Source organism: Corythoichthys intestinalis, chromosome 13, assembly GCF_030265065.1.
Source record: "Corythoichthys intestinalis isolate RoL2023-P3 chromosome 13, ASM3026506v1, whole genome shotgun sequence".
Classification (NCBI taxonomy): domain Eukaryota; kingdom Metazoa; phylum Chordata; class Actinopteri; order Syngnathiformes; family Syngnathidae; genus Corythoichthys; species Corythoichthys intestinalis.
The window spans coordinates 55,477,178-55,494,699 of record NC_080407.1 but is presented as its reverse complement, the minus strand read 5'-3'; the positions used below and the strand labels follow the sequence as shown (position 1 = coordinate 55,494,699).

Here is a 17,522-nt window from a genome sequence, read left to right as displayed (position 1 = left end):
GAGGGCTGATAAGCCGGTCAACTTTACTGTGTTAAATGGCATGGAGTAACGTCTCCTTAATGCTTTACGATAATGAATGTAGTAGACTAATGTTTTTGCAGTGTAGTTCCTACATGTGCGAACACGCAAAATGACGTCATGGTCCCCCGAAAGGTCCTAAGAACTCCTACAGTGTGAAAGCGACTACTGACGCACTGTCAATCGCGGCCAATGACTTAAGTCATTGAAATCATTTCCAACTCCACTGGTACGAGACTATCAGTTTGTATAAGCGGTTTTCCACTTTTCCGGATGCCTTCATTCTTAAAACTGCTCACTTGACAGCGTAGCCGAGCCCCAACCTGAGCTAAAGTTTGAGTCAAATGGTGGTCTTCCCACACAGTTCAATTTGGGGAAGAGACAGCGAGAACCAAAAGTGGTATTTGCCATGTGGCAAAATGGATTTCGCCATGTGGCATTTTTTTTTTTGCCATGTGGCTTTTTTTTTTTGCAATGTAGCAAAATGAATTTTGCCATGTGGCATTTTTTTGCCAAGTGGCAAAATGGATTTTGCCATGTGGCATTTTTTTGCCAAGTGGCAAAACGGATTTTGCCATGTGGCATTTTTTTGCCAAGTGGCAAAAAGGATTTTGCCGTGTGGCATTTTTTATTGCCATGTGGCATTTTTTTTGCCAAGTGGCAAAACGGATTTTGCCGTGTGGCATTTTTTATTGCCATGTGGCCTTTTTTTTTTCCATGTGGCAAAATGGATTTGGATTTTGGAAAATTTTGACCTCAATGGCATATCCTGACTTGGTTGCCAGTTGAATGTCAAAGCGCTGTAATGCTAAGTGTATGGTCAAGAATCACAGCCACACATGTTTTTCTGCCATTTACTATCAATGGAAAAATTTGGATGTGCATAGCTGTCAATGGCATAGCCTGACTTGGGTTGTCAGTTGAATGTCAATGCGCTCTAACGTAAAGTGTATGGTCAAAAATCTCAGCCACACGTTTTTCTGCCATTTACAATTGATGGAAAAATTTGGACGTGCATTGCCGTCAATGGCATGGATGTGCATGGCCTTCAAAACTGCCATGTACCCCCCCCAAAATTGCCACATAACCCCCCCCTCCCAAAAAAAATGCAACAAACTAAAATCCGTTTTGGCACATATGGAAAAAAATGCCACATATCAAAATCATTTTTGCCACATGGTAGAAAAAAATGCCACATGGCAAAATCAATTTTGCCACAGGGCAAAAAAAAAAAAAAAAAAAAAAAAAGCCACATGGCAGAAGAAATGCCACATGGCAAAAAGAAAAGTCACATGGCAAAATCCATTTTGCCACATGGCAAAAAAATGCCACATGGCAAAATCCATTTTGCCACATGGCAAAAAAATGCCACATGGCAGGAAAAAATGCCACAAGGCAAAAAAATGCCTCATGGCAGAAAAAAATGCCACATGGCAGAAAAAAATGCCACGTGGCAAAAAAATGCCACATGGCAAAATCCATTTTGCCACATGGCAAAAAGAATGCCACATGATAAAATCCATTTTGCCACATGGCAAATACCACTTTTCATTCTTTGCCCTGCTAAAACATATTGTTAGTCCGACACAAAAGCATTTCCAGTTCAAGAACTGGAAAGTGTACCAGTACAGTAAATAAATGATACAGTACCTTGAAAAATGCTGTCATTTGTGCAAGTGTCTAGCCATATGGAGAAAACGTCAAATCTTTTGTAGATGATTATTAGCTCTGGTGAAGGGCGTATATGTAGTTTATAGAGGCCTATCTTTGGAAGCCTACATTGTTTCCGCATCCCTGCCAGTTAATGACATGCTTATGGTGTGCTAATTCCCCTCGATATTTTTAATTGTTAGCGTTGCTGAAGCCCACCCCGGAGTCGCTCGCTGTTGTTTCAGAGTCGAGACTTCAATCACTTTTTGTGCTGTAAATAGAATTGCTTTTTTGCATTAGGGCTTCATGACTAATGTTGGAAAGCCCCCCACAAAAATGGAAGACGTGACTCACCCTGGCTGTCTTGCTAGGTAATTAATGGGTAATTTAGGAGTTGTCAGGTCCGTCAACCGCAAGGAATCTGAAAAGAACCCTTTGAACATAGGGCAAGTGACAATTTGAACTAGCACAGTTGAACCGCTGTCTTACAACGGGTTAACTGCAAATATTTCCACTCTCGCTTCATTTCCTTTTCATGACCGCATATGTTTGCTCATGGTCGCTGCCAGTGAAATGTAAGACTTTGTTTAACCACCGCCGCGTATTTGGCTACCGTGTCCGTCTGACCGCGTAAGCGCAATAACAGCGAATGTTGTCGGGATCCGAACAATATTGCGAGCGTCCCCGGCGAGCGGTAGCAATAAGACAAACGCTCTCACCGGGAAAACTGGAGTCTAGCTGGACGTCACGCTACTTTGAAATGACCTTCTCGCCGCACCTCCCGACTGTCGTTTTAATGATGCATGAAATGTGCAGATTAGCGGTGTTAGTTTTATCTCGGCGCCCTCGCGTCACTCTCCGAATTGGTCATAGGTTGCTCCAATGACATATTTATGAGACTCCGAATGTCTATTCAAAGAGAACCTTTATACGCCGCGCGTGGGAACGGGTCAGCAGATGTCAATTTCATTTCAGAACTCAAACGCGTCCATCAGGGTCGCTGGAAATGACTATTAAATTGACAATCTTGGTACCCGACTTCCAAAGGGGCGCGAGATCATTTTAAGTGCTAAATTGGAAATGAAATAATATAAAAGGACCGGATTTCGGATTTCTAACACTTGGCATCAAAATTTTGATGCCCAAAAAATTCAGTGGAAAATTGCAACCAAATTTCTTGGTGATGGGGCGGCGTAGAGTCGGTTGCCAACGGGCTTACACTCACAAGGGATTCACACGATTACTGGGTTCTAGATCACAGAGCTGATTCGTGTACACTCTACCCCTCCCAATCGCTTAGCTTATAGACTCACCCACACCCCTGCCCTTCTTTCCCTGGTCAACAGGTCCCCCACATGGTATCAACCGGAAATACGTCTAGCTGACGATAGCACCAACATATTAGTAGTGTAAGTGTTCAATGTATTTCTTGTTTTTGTTTCTTTTCTTCCGTTCCCCCATACCCCTTTCCTGTTCGCTGCTTTGTCATAATAAACGAGGTATGTTGAATGATCACAACGGGAGTATGTCATACTCCCAATGTGAAACATTAAAACTAGGGCTGTCAAAATTATCGCGTTAACGGGCGGTAATTAATTTTTTAAATTCATCACGTTAAAATATTTGACGCAATTAACGCACATGCCCCACTCAGACAGATTTAAATGACAGTACAGTGAAAGGCCCACTTGCTAATTGTGTTTTATGGAGTTTTGCCGCCCTCTGCTGGCGCTTGGGTGTGACTGATTTTATAGGCTTCAGCACCCATGAGTATTGTGTAAGTAATTATTGACATCAACAATGGCAGGCTACTAGTTTATTTTTTGATTGAAAATTTTATAAATTTTATTAAAACGAAAACATTAAGAGGGGTTTTAATATAAAATTTCTAAAACTTGTACTAACATTTATCTTTTAAGAACTACAAGTCTTTCTATCCATGGATCGCTTTAAGAGAATGTGCATGCCATCTTGTTGATTTATTGTTATAATAAACAAATACAGTCCTTGTGTACCGTATGTTGAATGTATATATCCATCTTGTGTCTTTCCATTCCAACAATAATTTACAGAAAAATATGGCATATTTTATAGATGGTTTGAATTGCGAATAATTACCATTAATTAATTTTTAAGCTGTAATTAACTCGATTAAAAATTTTAATCGTTTGACAGCCCTAATTAAAACTGTTCAGATCAACCGGACACTTAGACTTAGCATCAAAATTTTGATGCCAAAAAAAAAAAAAAATTCAGTGGAAATTGCAACCAAATTTTTTTGCGACAATGTTTCGGCAATATTTGATGCTGAAATAAAAAGTGATTAAAAACTCAAACTCTCTACTCCGGTGGCACTGATTCACTTCCATATGAATACAACAAGTGCAACATCAACAAAGAGTAATTAGGTTTGCAATACCGGAATGACTGCTTGGCGATGGGGCATGCAGGGTCGGTTGCCAACGGGCTTATACTCGCAAGGGATTCACGCGATTACTGGGCTCTAGATCACAGAGCTGATTTGTGTACGTTCTACCCCTCTAACTCATTCATTATTTTTTCAAGCTTTTTATCAGAGTTTGTTCTACATAGTAAAATGTCTAAGTGAATGCTTGTCCGAGACTGTTGATTCCATACTTTTTGCTAGGGGTTGTACAACAAGTGTCCTCTAGCAACATCAACAAAGAGTAATTAGGTTTGCAAAACTGGAATGAAATGTTCACCGTGGGTTTTGACCGCAGAAGCGGGAAAACTGTTTAGTATGCACTGGCCGAGACTTTCAACTTCTTCTTATTACCGCTGATGCCAAGTGACCCCGTCAGTGAGCGATGCCGCCGCTGCAGCCGCTGGCACGGGCTTTAATGGATGCGGAGTTAAATGACCCTCACTCTGCAGTGTTTGTCAGCATTAACGCCACTCTTCTCCTCTCCGCAGAGACTAATACCGCACAATGGGACGGCGTTGACAGCCCGCGGGTATTTGTCGCTTCTCGCGCACGCGGCGTCATGACACGCCAATAATGGGGCCGTGTGTTGAAGTCGACAAATGACAACGGCGGCCGAGGGAAAACAGAGCTTGGAGAAGACAACCATATTTTGTGCTATTTTTCGTAGTTTAGCCACGACCTATACTCGATTTATTTAGGGCCCGAGCACCAACTGTGCGATTGCCCTATTGTAATGCAAATGATTCTTATTATATTCTTCTCCTCGGTCCTCGGTAAATGGCCAATTTGAAGGTTCGAACATGCTCGAAAACCCACCAAAATTTGCACATACAGTACTTGTGGCTTCGCTTAAATTTGGATTATTTTGCAACGTTGCGAAAAAAATGTAACAAAATGGCTCAGTGGCGCCCCTTTGAATTTAAAAAAAAACGCCTCTCCGTTAAGGTTATTTCAATGTAGAGCGATGAAATTTGGGGAGTCAATACATTGTGCAAAACTACTTCAAAAAGTCTCTTGCACCCATACTCCAAACTAAATAGGAATTTGGGTATTTTGGATTGAATGTGAAATTTTTATCGATTAACAGGGTACATTTGAGACCTTGGTGCCTAGAGTGTTAGTTGGATCCTCCTCAAAATTGGTGAGAATGTCCATGAGACGTATGAGATCTTAGGTTCTCATAACTGAGTTTTCATTCACAAGCCTGACCTGCCATAGTTGGCCATTTTTTTTTTGTCAAAACACCAAATTCAGAAAACGATTAATAACTGTGTGATACAATGTTTCATCTTTTTCATATGTAGAATGTATATGAGGTATCCCAGCCTGAACACGACTGCATTGAAATATTACCCATTAGGCCTGGCGCCCTCTAGTGGGAGCAGGAAATGCCCTTCTTTACAAGACAGGGTCCTCTCCCATGGGAAAAAAAATCTATTGAAATCAAACCTGCATCACAGAGCCTTAAGACATGTGTCTTTATTTGTAATGGATGAAAAATATTGAGATTTCATTGAAGCGCAGGGGTCCAAACAGGAAGTTGAAAATGACTTGCCATTTTGTCTCACCACAAGTTTTGAACAGTCATAACTTGGCAGATATACAATATATCTGCTCTAAACTTCCAATGCTTGGTCAGAGTCTTACCCTGAAGAGTCCTGCAGTGGTCATTTGCATCAACTCTGTAGCGCCAACTAGTGGCAGCATAATTTGTGGCCTTTACACGCTCGAAAACGCATCAAAATTTGCACATACATGCAGCTTTATGTAGATTTTGATAATTTTGCAACGTTGTGAAAAAAACAACAAAATGGCTCAGTGGCGTCCCCTTGAATTTTTCAAAAAGGCCTCTCCTCTTAGGCATTTTCAACGTAGAGCATTGAAATTCAGGCAGTCAATATGTAGTGCAAAACTGCTCAAAAAGTCTCTTGCACCCATATTCCAAACCCAACAGGAAATCAGGTATTTTGGATTGAATGTGAATTTTTTTATCGATTATCAGGGTGCACATTTGAGACCTTGGCGCCTAGGGAATTAGATGGATCCACCTCAAAATTTGCGAAACTGTTCATGAGACATGAAATCTTGAGTTATCAAAATGGTGAGTTTTCATTCACAGTCCTGACGTAGGCGGGGTGCCAAAGTCGGCTAGTTTTTGGGCAAAACGCCAAATTCAGATGGTTTCTTGGATGAGGGAGAAAGTTGAGGTGTTTCACCTCCTCCAGCCATCGTGTAGCACAGCTGACTCACTGAGCAACAACCGGAGGGGGAGCGGTGAGCCCTGCAGCTTCAAGCGAGGGAGTTCTACCAGCATTTTTGGGACTTAGAAAAAAAATAGCTAATACCGTAGATACAGCACAACGGAAAATTTTAGTGGTTTTGAAACATGTCGTTTTCATACGCCGGTATACTGTGAAACCGATAACCAGCACATGCCTGGATTGGAGTTTGGTAAAGAAGTGATTTTGTGTTCCGATGTCATCAGATAAAAACTTTCCGGCCAAATTTCACGTGCAAATGGTGTTCCTTCTCGTTTCTTTCCACCAACTTATCGGCGCTTTTGTTCTCTCTGCTGGCTCCAGTTAACATGTTGGCCCACAACCTCATTTCATTCCCTCTTTCTTGTGTCTTAGCCCGCCTGCCCTCCGGTGCTGCTCTTTCGCTTTTCACCGGCGCTATCTCGCTTCTGCAGAGACCAAGTACAAACAGCTAGCTTCCAAGCCTCACATGTTTGACTTGTTGTATAGTACGGAATATTCAACGCTCGCCAGCTATGAGTTCCTGACAAATGACTGCTAAATACAAGATGGTCGTACAGGAGCTTAAGACGGCGACGCTTCTTCCCACTTTGTCGTCAAAGACAACAAACGAGTTCAAAAGGCACCTTCGCATTCCACTCGGCACCCTCCTACCTGTTCATTTCACAGACGGTTAATCATTACGAAGATTATTCAATTAAATATCCGCCTAGGCTGCCCGACGACGAGGTCGATCTAGCCACGGAACGATTCGCGTGACTGAGATCTGCTGATGTCCACTGTGCTTCGTTAATTACCAATACATAGATATTATTTAAAAGTCTGACTGAATGGCGAGCAAGCCGATATACAGTATGTACCGGATTTTTCTGATTAGCCAACATTTTTTGGGGGGGTTGGGGCTGTCATTTTTATCAGTGAAGAAAAAGAAACATTAAATAACAAACAACAACAGGCAAAACAGGCTATTTGAATCCGACTGAGAAGAATATGATAAATAAGTCGAGTAAGTGCCCTGTAGTTTGGGATACTGTTAATTCCAAGAGCAAACCCTCCTAATTCAGCTCCAATTAAAATGAATGGAAAATTTGGACGTGCATTGCCGTCAATGGCATGGACGTGCATGGCCTTCAAAACTGCCATACCCCCCCCTCCCCCAAAAAAAAAATGCTACAAACCAAAATCCATTCTGCCACATGGCCAAAAAAAAATGCCACATGGCAGAAAAAATGCCACATGGCAGAAAAAAATGCCACATGGCAGAAAAAATGCCACATGGAAAAAAGAAAAGTCACATGGCAAAATGCATTTTGCCACATGGCAGAAAAAATGCCACATGGCAAAATGGATTTTGCCACATGGCAGAAAAAATGCCACATGGCTGAAAAAAATGCTACATTGCTGCAAAAATGCTACATTGCAAAATTCGTTTTGCCACATGGCAAAAAGGATGCCCGACGACGAGGTCGACCTAGCCACGGAACGATTCACGTGACCGAGATCTGCTGATGTCCTCTGTTCTTCGTTAATTACCAATACATAGATATTATTTAAAAGTCTGACTGAATTGCGAGCAAGCCGATATACAGTATGTACCGGATTTTTCGGATTAGCCAACATTTTTTTCTGGGGTGGGGGCTGTCATTTTTATCAGTGAAGAAGAAGAAACATTAAGTAACATAAACAACAACAGGCAAAACAGGCTACTTGAATCAGACTGAGAAGAATATGATAAATAAGTCGAGTAAGTGCCCTGTAGTTTGGGATACTGTTAATTCCAAGAGCAAATCCTCCTAATTCAGCCATCATCATTCTTCATTAGGCCCCGCCCATCGTTTCCCTTTCTTCTCTAATAGCCATTCAAATGATTAATTGAATCTATTTTGGTTTTACATCGGCGATGACACGGTACGCCCGCTTATCAGTTTCCCGTCATTAGGTGACAAAGCTTAACAATGGTGCGGACGCCACTTTATAGGGATAATGTATGGCACCGCGGATTTTTAGGTTGAGTTATTCTCCGCGGGTGATATTTCTTCATCTTCCGTGGCGCCCATTGTTAGTGTCGCTACAGTAAAGTTGACCAAAGTTCCACCGACGGCAGTGCTTAATTTGTAAATCATAAGGTGCCGGAACGCGAAGTACATATGACAGTGCAGGGATGACGAGACTGGCACATGTCCTGGAACATATGAAGAAAATGGTGCTGAAAAGAGCAAATGCCCACTTGCCATGCTGTGGGACTTACAAGCCACAATTTGAGATAATATCCATGGTATAAATGTTATGACAACAATTTACAATTATTTACGCTATATATTCTGCACAGCATGGGCAATTGCCCACCTAACCACAATTAGCAATCAGCAATTAGTTTCTCAACGGGTCTAACTTGTAAAACATTTAAAAAAATCAGATTACAATAAAGAACACAAACCCAGTGTTAGCGGCTGTTGTTCACTTACTGACATCACCGTCCACAGCCAACTCTAGCCCTAATTCTCTGGCTTCTTGTCCCCCTTTTAAAAACTTTGTAATTTTTTCTTTCACCTCTATGATCTTCATCTTTTTTTTTTCTTTTCTGCACACCCAATTTATGACAACTCGCTATGTTTGGAGTTTATAAAAATGACAGATTTTACCGTATTGGCCTGAATATAAGACTGTGTTTTTTGCATTGAAATAACACTGAAAAAGAGGGGGTCGTTTTATATTCGTGGTCTAGACATCGTACCCATTCACGACGCTAGATGGCGCCAGATATAATTGAAGCGATGTTCTGTCATGACAGATCTCAGCTACTCTCCCCATTCACGACGCTAGATGGCGCAAGATATCATTGAAGCGATGTTCTGTCATGACAGATCTCAGCTACTCTTTTTAGTTTAACCAGTTTGCATTATTTTATTGCAATGTTTTTCCTTATTCAGATTTGTTTCAAGACTACAGTTACAGTTAGACTTCACTTTGATGGTTAAATGTTGTTTTTTCACAATAGATTGGTTTATCTACATTTCATAAACCAAAAGCCATTCATTTACGAACGTGATTGCACTTTACATATTTAAATGTTCAGATGTTAAGATTTGAATGAGGCAAAATAACATGCTTTTTCTCTCAAATACATTGTTATAATCATTTGTTTCGGATGTACTGTAATTATTTTCTGTATAAAAATTAATTTGGTGTTCAAAAAGTCTTTTCAAACTCGAGTCTTGAAAAAGAGGGGGTCGTCTTATAATCAGGGCCGTCTTATATTAGGGCCAATACGGTAATTTCCCGTTTCATGGCATGTACGTAGCCTTGAGTGCGCCAGAGTGGGGTCAAACCATTTTCTGCTAAGAAAAAAATATATATTTCAAATCTTTAATATGTTAAAGTTTTTAAGTATATATCGAGTAAAACATAATATTTAATCAGACAATGATTTAAACAAAAAAAAAAAAGTGAATTGTAAAGTAAAATAAATTAAGGGTCATTCAGGGGCCCCTATGGTCCTGAGGCATGTGAAAACATACCTGGTTGCCCCCCACGTCAAAGGGCTTGGACGCTGTAACAAGACAATGATCCAAAACACAAACTTCAGAATGGTTTCAGAAGAACAAAATACACATTCTGGAGTCCAAGTCCAGACTTGAACCCCATTGAGGCATGACCTAAAGACAGCGATTCATGCCAGATATCTGAGGAATCTGACTGAACTACAGCAGTTTTGTAGAGAATAATGGGCCAAGATTAGTCCTGATCTATGTGCCAGACTGATCTACAGTTATAGGAAGCATCTGGTGGGAGTTATTGCTGCCAAAGGGGGCCCCACAAAATATTAAATGTGATGGTTCACTCATTTATTTTTTCCTCCTTCTGTCATTGTTTGCATACTATCTCATTAAAATATGAAAACCTATAAATGTTTGGGTGGTTTCAGTGAAAACACACTTTTTTTTCATCTGTGTGATTTTGACAAAGATCAGATCACATTTGATGGTGATTTTATGCAGAAATGTGAGAAATTCCAAAAGGTTCAGATACTTTTTTCCCACCACTATAAAAGAGTAACGTATTTGTATTCGGGCATCATGTTTCGGTGCACGCGACAGACAGCACGAGACAGATGTTAGAGTTAGTCCTCCTTTACTCCAGGGGGCGGTAGAGGTCATGCACCTAAACTAACCACCGACATAATGGGAAAAAGAAAAACCAAAACAGATGAGGAAGAACTTATCATTGATTACGACGAGAAAAGTGATAGCGAATGTAAAGATCTATCAGATGCAACATTACCAACAATGCTAATTGCTAATGCAATGCTAATTAATGCTCATGGCAGTGTCATGTCATAATTATGACAGTCTTTAGGTCTCACTGTCAAATTAAGTGTACCCAATAAATTAAGTTGGATTTGGACTGTTTTGACCAACGACATCTCGAAACGATTCATCGAATCTCAAAACGGTTGTCGATTCTTTTGCCGAAAAATGAGTGGTCAATTAAGCGTCAATTAAGCGGGCTCAGAGTCAAAACATTCGACGTCTAGCACCTTCAATGGCAGCCAAATAACGAGAGACAGCGAGAACCAAAAGTGGTATTTGCCGTGGCAAAATGGATTTTCCCATGTGGCATGACCTAAAGACAGAAATTCATGCCAGATATCCGAGGAATCTGACTGAACTACAGCAGTTTTGTAGAGAAGAATGTGCCAAGATTAGTCCTGGGGGGCGTGCTGAAGGCTCAGAACACTGAATGCCCTATCAAGTTTGTTCACAAGAATCAGGCGTTCAACACCTGATGTCATAAGGCTAATCTTAAACAGAGTAAAAGTAAATTTCATTCTATAACTCACTCACTACCATTGATGGCGCAAATGCAACATTGCACATTATTTTAGTAAATAAACAACCTGGACATGGTTGAGCTATTTTTTTCGCCTTTCATTCTTTTAGCGGCAATCGTCGGCCCAGTGTCAGCTAATTATTTTTGTTATCTTTTGCGGGGAAAGCCTATCGAAGGCCAAAGATAAGCGCTTATTGGCCATTTCTAATCAGAAAACTAGAGAAGCGCTCTGCTTCACTTCTTTAACCTTGACAATCACTTTAGAACTGGATGCTAAGTTAGCATGGCTAACTCATTCCACGCCAAAAATGTATTTAAGCCCTCGAGCGAAGTTTCTCCGAGACCATCCGGCGTGAACTCGCGCTCACCTCCGCACAATCGGCAGCAGCTCCGGCGGATCGTCAGGAATTGGTAATGACACGATCCATCTCCAGGCCATTTCCAATTCAGCTGTGGGGAAATGAGATAGGACGGTAATAGAATCTCATTGATCTGAGTTTGCTCTCATGTTTATGGTCCATGAACGTGGAAGTCATTCCTAACGTTACCTTTTTTTTCTCTGGAAAACTGGATCCATTCCTCCTCCAGAACAACTGCGCTACATCCGGGCGACTGACAATGTGGACTCAGGAGGCAGATGGAGTGTCTTCAGGGTCTCTAGTCAAGCAAAAACAGTCCACGTGAGGCCGACGGCGTACGAGCCAAACGCAGCTTTTCCTTACATTTTGCATTTCCATTCAGACGCAGCCACTTCATATTCCCCGTGAGTGTGATTGGAGCGGACGCGGCAATATGGCTACCGCGTTCCACCACAAAGTCTCAAGTCAAGTGTGAAATTAAGCGATGTGATGACACGTCGAGATTGGCGACCGCTCCCGCGCCGGCGATGATTCCGCTCTGCTCGTCTGTTACGTGGCGTCGACCGCTCGCATTAATCTTCGGCATTTTCCCGCCTTTCGATGATTTCATGGAAATCTAGTAGAGTGCAAGTAAAGCCAAAGAAAAAAAAATAACAAACAGCTAGTCATTTTAAAAATGTTACCAAATTTACCGTGGAAATTCATGAGACAAAACACAATGAATCTTAAATGAATATTTGCCATTAAAATGAGTAATTATTACACAGTTTCTCTCATTGATGAACGTTCATCCGCTGCCACACTTCCTCTTCAAATGGACTGGGCGTCTACTAAGTGTGGGAACATCTGGGAACTTCCCGAAATGGGAAAAGGCTCAGGAAAATACTAATAAATAGAAAAACAAGCTATTTTCATCCTTCTGCTGTTATGGCAACTATGGCCAGAAAAGGCAAAAACAAATAATAGCAAAGCACAACAGGAACGCCACAAGTCAGCCATCACCGATTACTGCAAAAGGGAAAACCACATTATGGACTGGGACAGGGCCAGAGTAATCTGCACCGAAGAAAAACAACACTGGATCAAGGAGGCCATTGAGATCCGCAAGTGGGGGCCGAGGACCATTAACAGGGGGCTTAGACGCTCTCTACAACCTGGACCAGTGAATGGTCAGCAGAGGGCGTCATAAAGACGCATCCCACCAACACCAGTGACTCTCAGATGAAGGCATAAGTGTTGGCCGAAACATGTCAGGCAATTAAAACAACCTAAAACAATTGTCTGTGATGAAAGAAAATTTTAACTAATCTATAAGTGTAAACAAAATGAACTCAGTACAACAAATACTAGCGAAGTCCAACAAAAAAAACATACCAGCACAACAACAATGTGATGACAAAGAATGCTACCGTAAGTTAGCAATAGATCTCAAGATGACGCACACAGTGGTACGCTAGCAAGAAAGTGAGCTATAGTCCCACACTTGCAGACGGTGAAAGTGACCCTTCCTAATGCGCCACAGGTGTGTTGCATGGCCCCGCCCATCCGGCTCAATCAGGTGCTGAATGAAAAAAACAAAAACGACTGAGAACGTACACAAACATGAAATCTGCTGTGAATTGGAATGAATTGGAACCCTATCACTAGTAATAGTAAACAAAAACCTGAGCTGGTAATAATGTGATTTCAACACAAACAGGTCATTGATATAACTATCATGAGTAAACCATGAATTGGAGAACTGTAACCTGATCAAAGTACACATGCAAAACTTTTAAATCAAAATGTCAAAATATTGATACAGGAAAAATGCAGAGTAAGGGAGTCGTCAGAGAGGTCAACCACTAAGAATTGTGGATTTATAGTACCACAAAAATGAGGACTGTAACCTGATCAAAGTATGGAAATGGGAATTTTAATCCTAATTTTCAAAATGTTGGAACAGTAAAAATGCATCGTTTTGAGTATGGGAGTCGTCAGAGAGGTCTACTGCTAAGAATTGTGGATTTACAGTAGCACAAAAATGAGACTACTACTAATATTCACCAACCTCGGCCAGAATATAGAACTGTGAGTTTACAGTACCACAAAAACGAGAATTGTAACCTGATCAAAGTATCCATGTAGGACTTTTGATTCAAATTTCAAAATATTGGTACAGTAAAAATGCATCATTTTGAGTATGGGAGTCGTCAGAGAGGTCTACTGCTAAGAATTGTGGATTTACAGTACCAAAAATATGAGAACTGTAACCTGATCAAAGTACACGTGTAGGACTTTTAATTCAAATTTACAAAATATTGGTACAGGAAAAATGCATAGGTTGGAGTATGGGAGTAGTCAGAGAGGTCCACTACTAAGAATTGTGGTTTTACAGTACCACAAAAATGAGACTACTACTAATATTCACCAAACTCGGCCAGAATATATTTAGGAACTGTGGGTTTACAGTACCACAAAAACGAGAATTGTATCCTGATCAAAGTATGCATGTAGGACTTTTGATTCAAATTTCAAAACACTGGTACAGGAAAAATGCATTGTTTTGAGTATGGTCAGAGTGTAGTCAGAGAGGTCTAATACTAAGAATTGTGGATTTACAGTACCACAAAAATGAGAACTGTAACCTGATCCAACAATGCATGTAGGACATTTAATTATTTTTTTTTTTTACAATATTGGTACAGGAAAAATGCATAGATTTGAGTATGGGAGTAGTCAGAGAGGTCTAACACTAAGAATGGTGGATTTACAGTACCACAAAAATGAGAACTGTAACCTGATCAAAGTATGCATGTGGGATTTTTAATTCAAATTTTCGAAATATTGGTGCAGTAAAAATGCATTATTTTGAGTAAAGTAATCGTCAGAGAGGTCTACTACTAAGAATTGTGGAGTTACAGTACCACAAAAATAACTAACCTGTTCAAAGTACACGTGTAGGAGTTTAATTCAAATATTCTTAATATTGCTGCAGTAAAAATGCATCGTTTTCAGTATGGGAGTCATCAGAGAGGTCTACGACTAAGAATTGTGGATTTACAGTACCACAAATATGACAACTGTAACCTGATCAAAGTATGCATGAGGGACTTTTAATTCAAAATTTCGGAAATATTGGGACAGTAAAAATGCATCGTTTTGAGTATGGGCGTCGTCAGAGAGGTCTACCACTAATAATTGTGGATTTACAGTACCACAAAAATGAGAACTGTAACCTGACCAAAGTATGCATGTGGGAGTTTTAATTCAAATTTTCGAAATATTGGTACAGTAAAAATGCATTATTTTGAGTAAGGTAATAGTCAGAGAGGTCTACTACTAAGAATTGTGGAGTTACAGTACCACAAAAATAAGAACTGTAACCTGACCAAAGTACACGTGTAGGAGTTTATTTCAAATTTTCAAAATATTGCTACAGGAAAAATGCATAGTTTTAAGTATGGGAGTAGTCAGAGAGGTCTACAACTAATATTCACTAACCTTGGCCAAAACATATTTAGAACTGTGGATTTACAGTACCACAAAAACGAGAATTGTAACCTGATCAAAGTATGCATGTAAGACTTTTGATTCAAATTTCAAAATATTGGTACAGGAAAAATGCATTGTTTTGAGTATGCGAGTAGTCAGAGAGGTCTATTACTAAGAACTGTGGATTTCCAGTACCACAAAAAAGACAACTGTAGCCTACAATCTACTAAAACGACTCATTGCTCAGGGGCATCACATACTATTTTTTTCTAATCCTTTATTTTGTTCTAATCCTGTATATTTCCTTCAACACCTTAAACAATGCTAAATGCATTTTTTGCCGAGTTAAATCCAATGCAAAACGTGACACGAGGTAAACGATGGCATCTATTGACATACTTAAAGGTTAATGCGGAGTCTATTGAGCCGACCGAAGCCTCTTACTTAACTCTAATCACACCCTGGCTCAATAAAGTCCCACGGTTGCAGCACGACACTTATTTATCTCTGTCGCCATTTTGTCCTAGCGCTCTTGTACATTTACCGCTCTACGGTGTTGCGTTGCCATGAAGAAAATAATGGCGGGGGGCAAAATCGGCGAGGCTTGCAATTTAATTTGATGAGCCCGCAAACAGCAAACAATGGCTTGTTATGAAAAGCCGTGATGGAAGGCAGTGGGTTGTGAAGCTTTGCGCTTTTTCCACAGCTTGGGGAAGGATCCATTGTATTTTTGTATTGTTTGGCAATGAATTTTGTGTTAATATCGCGCACTGCCATCTTTGCAATCCGGACTCCGCTAGGATTGTTAATATCGTTAGGTGGGAGAGAACTATCTTCTCAAAGATTTTTAATAGAATGCTATAGATTTAAGGTGTGACAGTATATCGAAAAAGGTTATCGATATGCCCCATTGAGAATCGGTATATTGTGTCACCGTTTTAAAAAATTAAGGAACCAACATGTTGCTACCAAAATCTTCCATGAGAATAGTGTCTATGTTAGCTCACTGGCTACTATTGGCGGCATAGACACCCAATTCATTTTGACTGGATTGGACGTCTAGCGCCGTCAATGGCTGCCCATGAGTCACAGTGGTATGAAAAAGTATCTGAACCTTTTGGAATTTCTCACATTTCTGCATAAAATCACCATCAAATGTGATCTTTGCAAAAATCACACAGATGAAAAAAGTGTCTGCTTTAGCAAAAACCACCCAAACATTTATAGGTTTTCCTATTCTAATCAGGATAGCATGCAAACAATGACAGAATAGGGAAAAATAAGTAAGTGAACCCTCTGCCTAAGGAGACTTCAAGATCAATTGAAACCAGTTTTCACTAAACAATTTAAGTCAGGTGTGTGCCCAATCACTCATGAGTGGTTTAAAGCTCCCCTGCCCACTATAAAATGGACACCTAGTAAGAATTGTCTTGATGAGAAGTTCATTTGCGTAAAGCCGGGAAAAGATACAGAACCATCTCTAAAAGTCTAGATGCTCATCAATCGACAGTCAGAGAAGTTGTTTACAAATGGAGAGAGTTTGGCACTGGTGCTTCTCTCCCCAGGACTGGCCGTCCACCAAAGATGACGCCAATAGTTCAGCGCAGAATACTCAGAGAGGTAAAAAAAGAACCCTAGAGTGTCTGCTAAAGACTTACAGAAATCACTGGCGCAGTCTAATATCTCTATGCAAACATCAACTATACGTAAAACTATGGCCAAGAACGGTGTTCATGGGATGACTCCAAGGAGGAAGCCATTGCTGTCTAAAAAAAATTGTTTAATGTTCGCAAAAAGGCACTTGGACACTCCGCCGATTTTGGCAAATTATTTTGTGAACGGATGAAAACGAAGTTGAATTGCTTTGGAGTAACACACAACGTCATGTGTGGAGGAAAAATGGAACAGCTCACCTCATCCCCACCATGAAGCATGGTGGAGGGAGCATCATGATTTGGGGCTGTTTTGCTACCTCAGGGCCTGGACAACCTGCAATCATTAATGGAAGAATGAATTCAAAAGGAGTTTTGCAGGAAAATCTGAGACCGTCTGTCAGACAGTTGAAGCTAAAAAGAGGATGGATGCTGCAACAAAACAATGATCCAAAACACAGAAGTAAATCAACTTCAGAAGAACAAAATACACATCCTGGAGTGGCCAAATCAAAGTCCAGACTTGAACCCCATTGAGATGCTATGGCGTGACTAAAAACAGCGATTCATTCCAGACATCCCAGGAATCTGACAACTACAGCAGTTTTGGAGAGAAGAATGGGCCAAGATGACTTCCCAGGAAGCGTCTGGTTGAAGTTATTGCTGCCAAAGGGGGGGCCAAAAAAAATTTAATGTGATGATTCACTTACTTATTTTTTCCCCTTCTGTCATTGTTTGCATACTATCCTCATTAAAATATGAAAACCTGTTTGGGTGGTTTTAGTTAAAGCAGGCACTGTTTTTCCATCTGTGTGATTTTGACAAAGATCAGCTC

General features: G+C 40.6%; 1 protein-coding gene across 4 annotated transcripts in view; it reads right to left on the bottom strand.

Annotated features, from left to right (window-relative positions):
• The window catches only part of LOC130928471 (synaptopodin-2), an 87,246-nt gene that overhangs the window by 56,086 nt on the left and 13,638 nt on the right, over positions 1–17,522 (bottom strand). For 3 of the 4 annotated variants that reach the window (XM_057855115.1, XM_057855119.1, XM_057855118.1), the window contains exons 2-4: positions 11,925–12,177; positions 11,751–11,859; positions 11,571–11,652 (exon numbers count right to left, since the gene is read on the bottom strand). In XM_057855115.1, coding sequence (XP_057711098.1) covers positions 11,571–11,641 — 71 coding nt within the window. In that variant the 5' untranslated portion in view covers positions 11,642–11,652; positions 11,751–11,859; positions 11,925–12,177. Of the gene's footprint in view, positions 1–11,570; positions 11,653–11,750; positions 11,860–11,924; positions 12,178–12,324; positions 12,730–17,522 lie in introns of those variants that run through there. The other variant, XM_057855116.1, reaches the window with a different exon arrangement.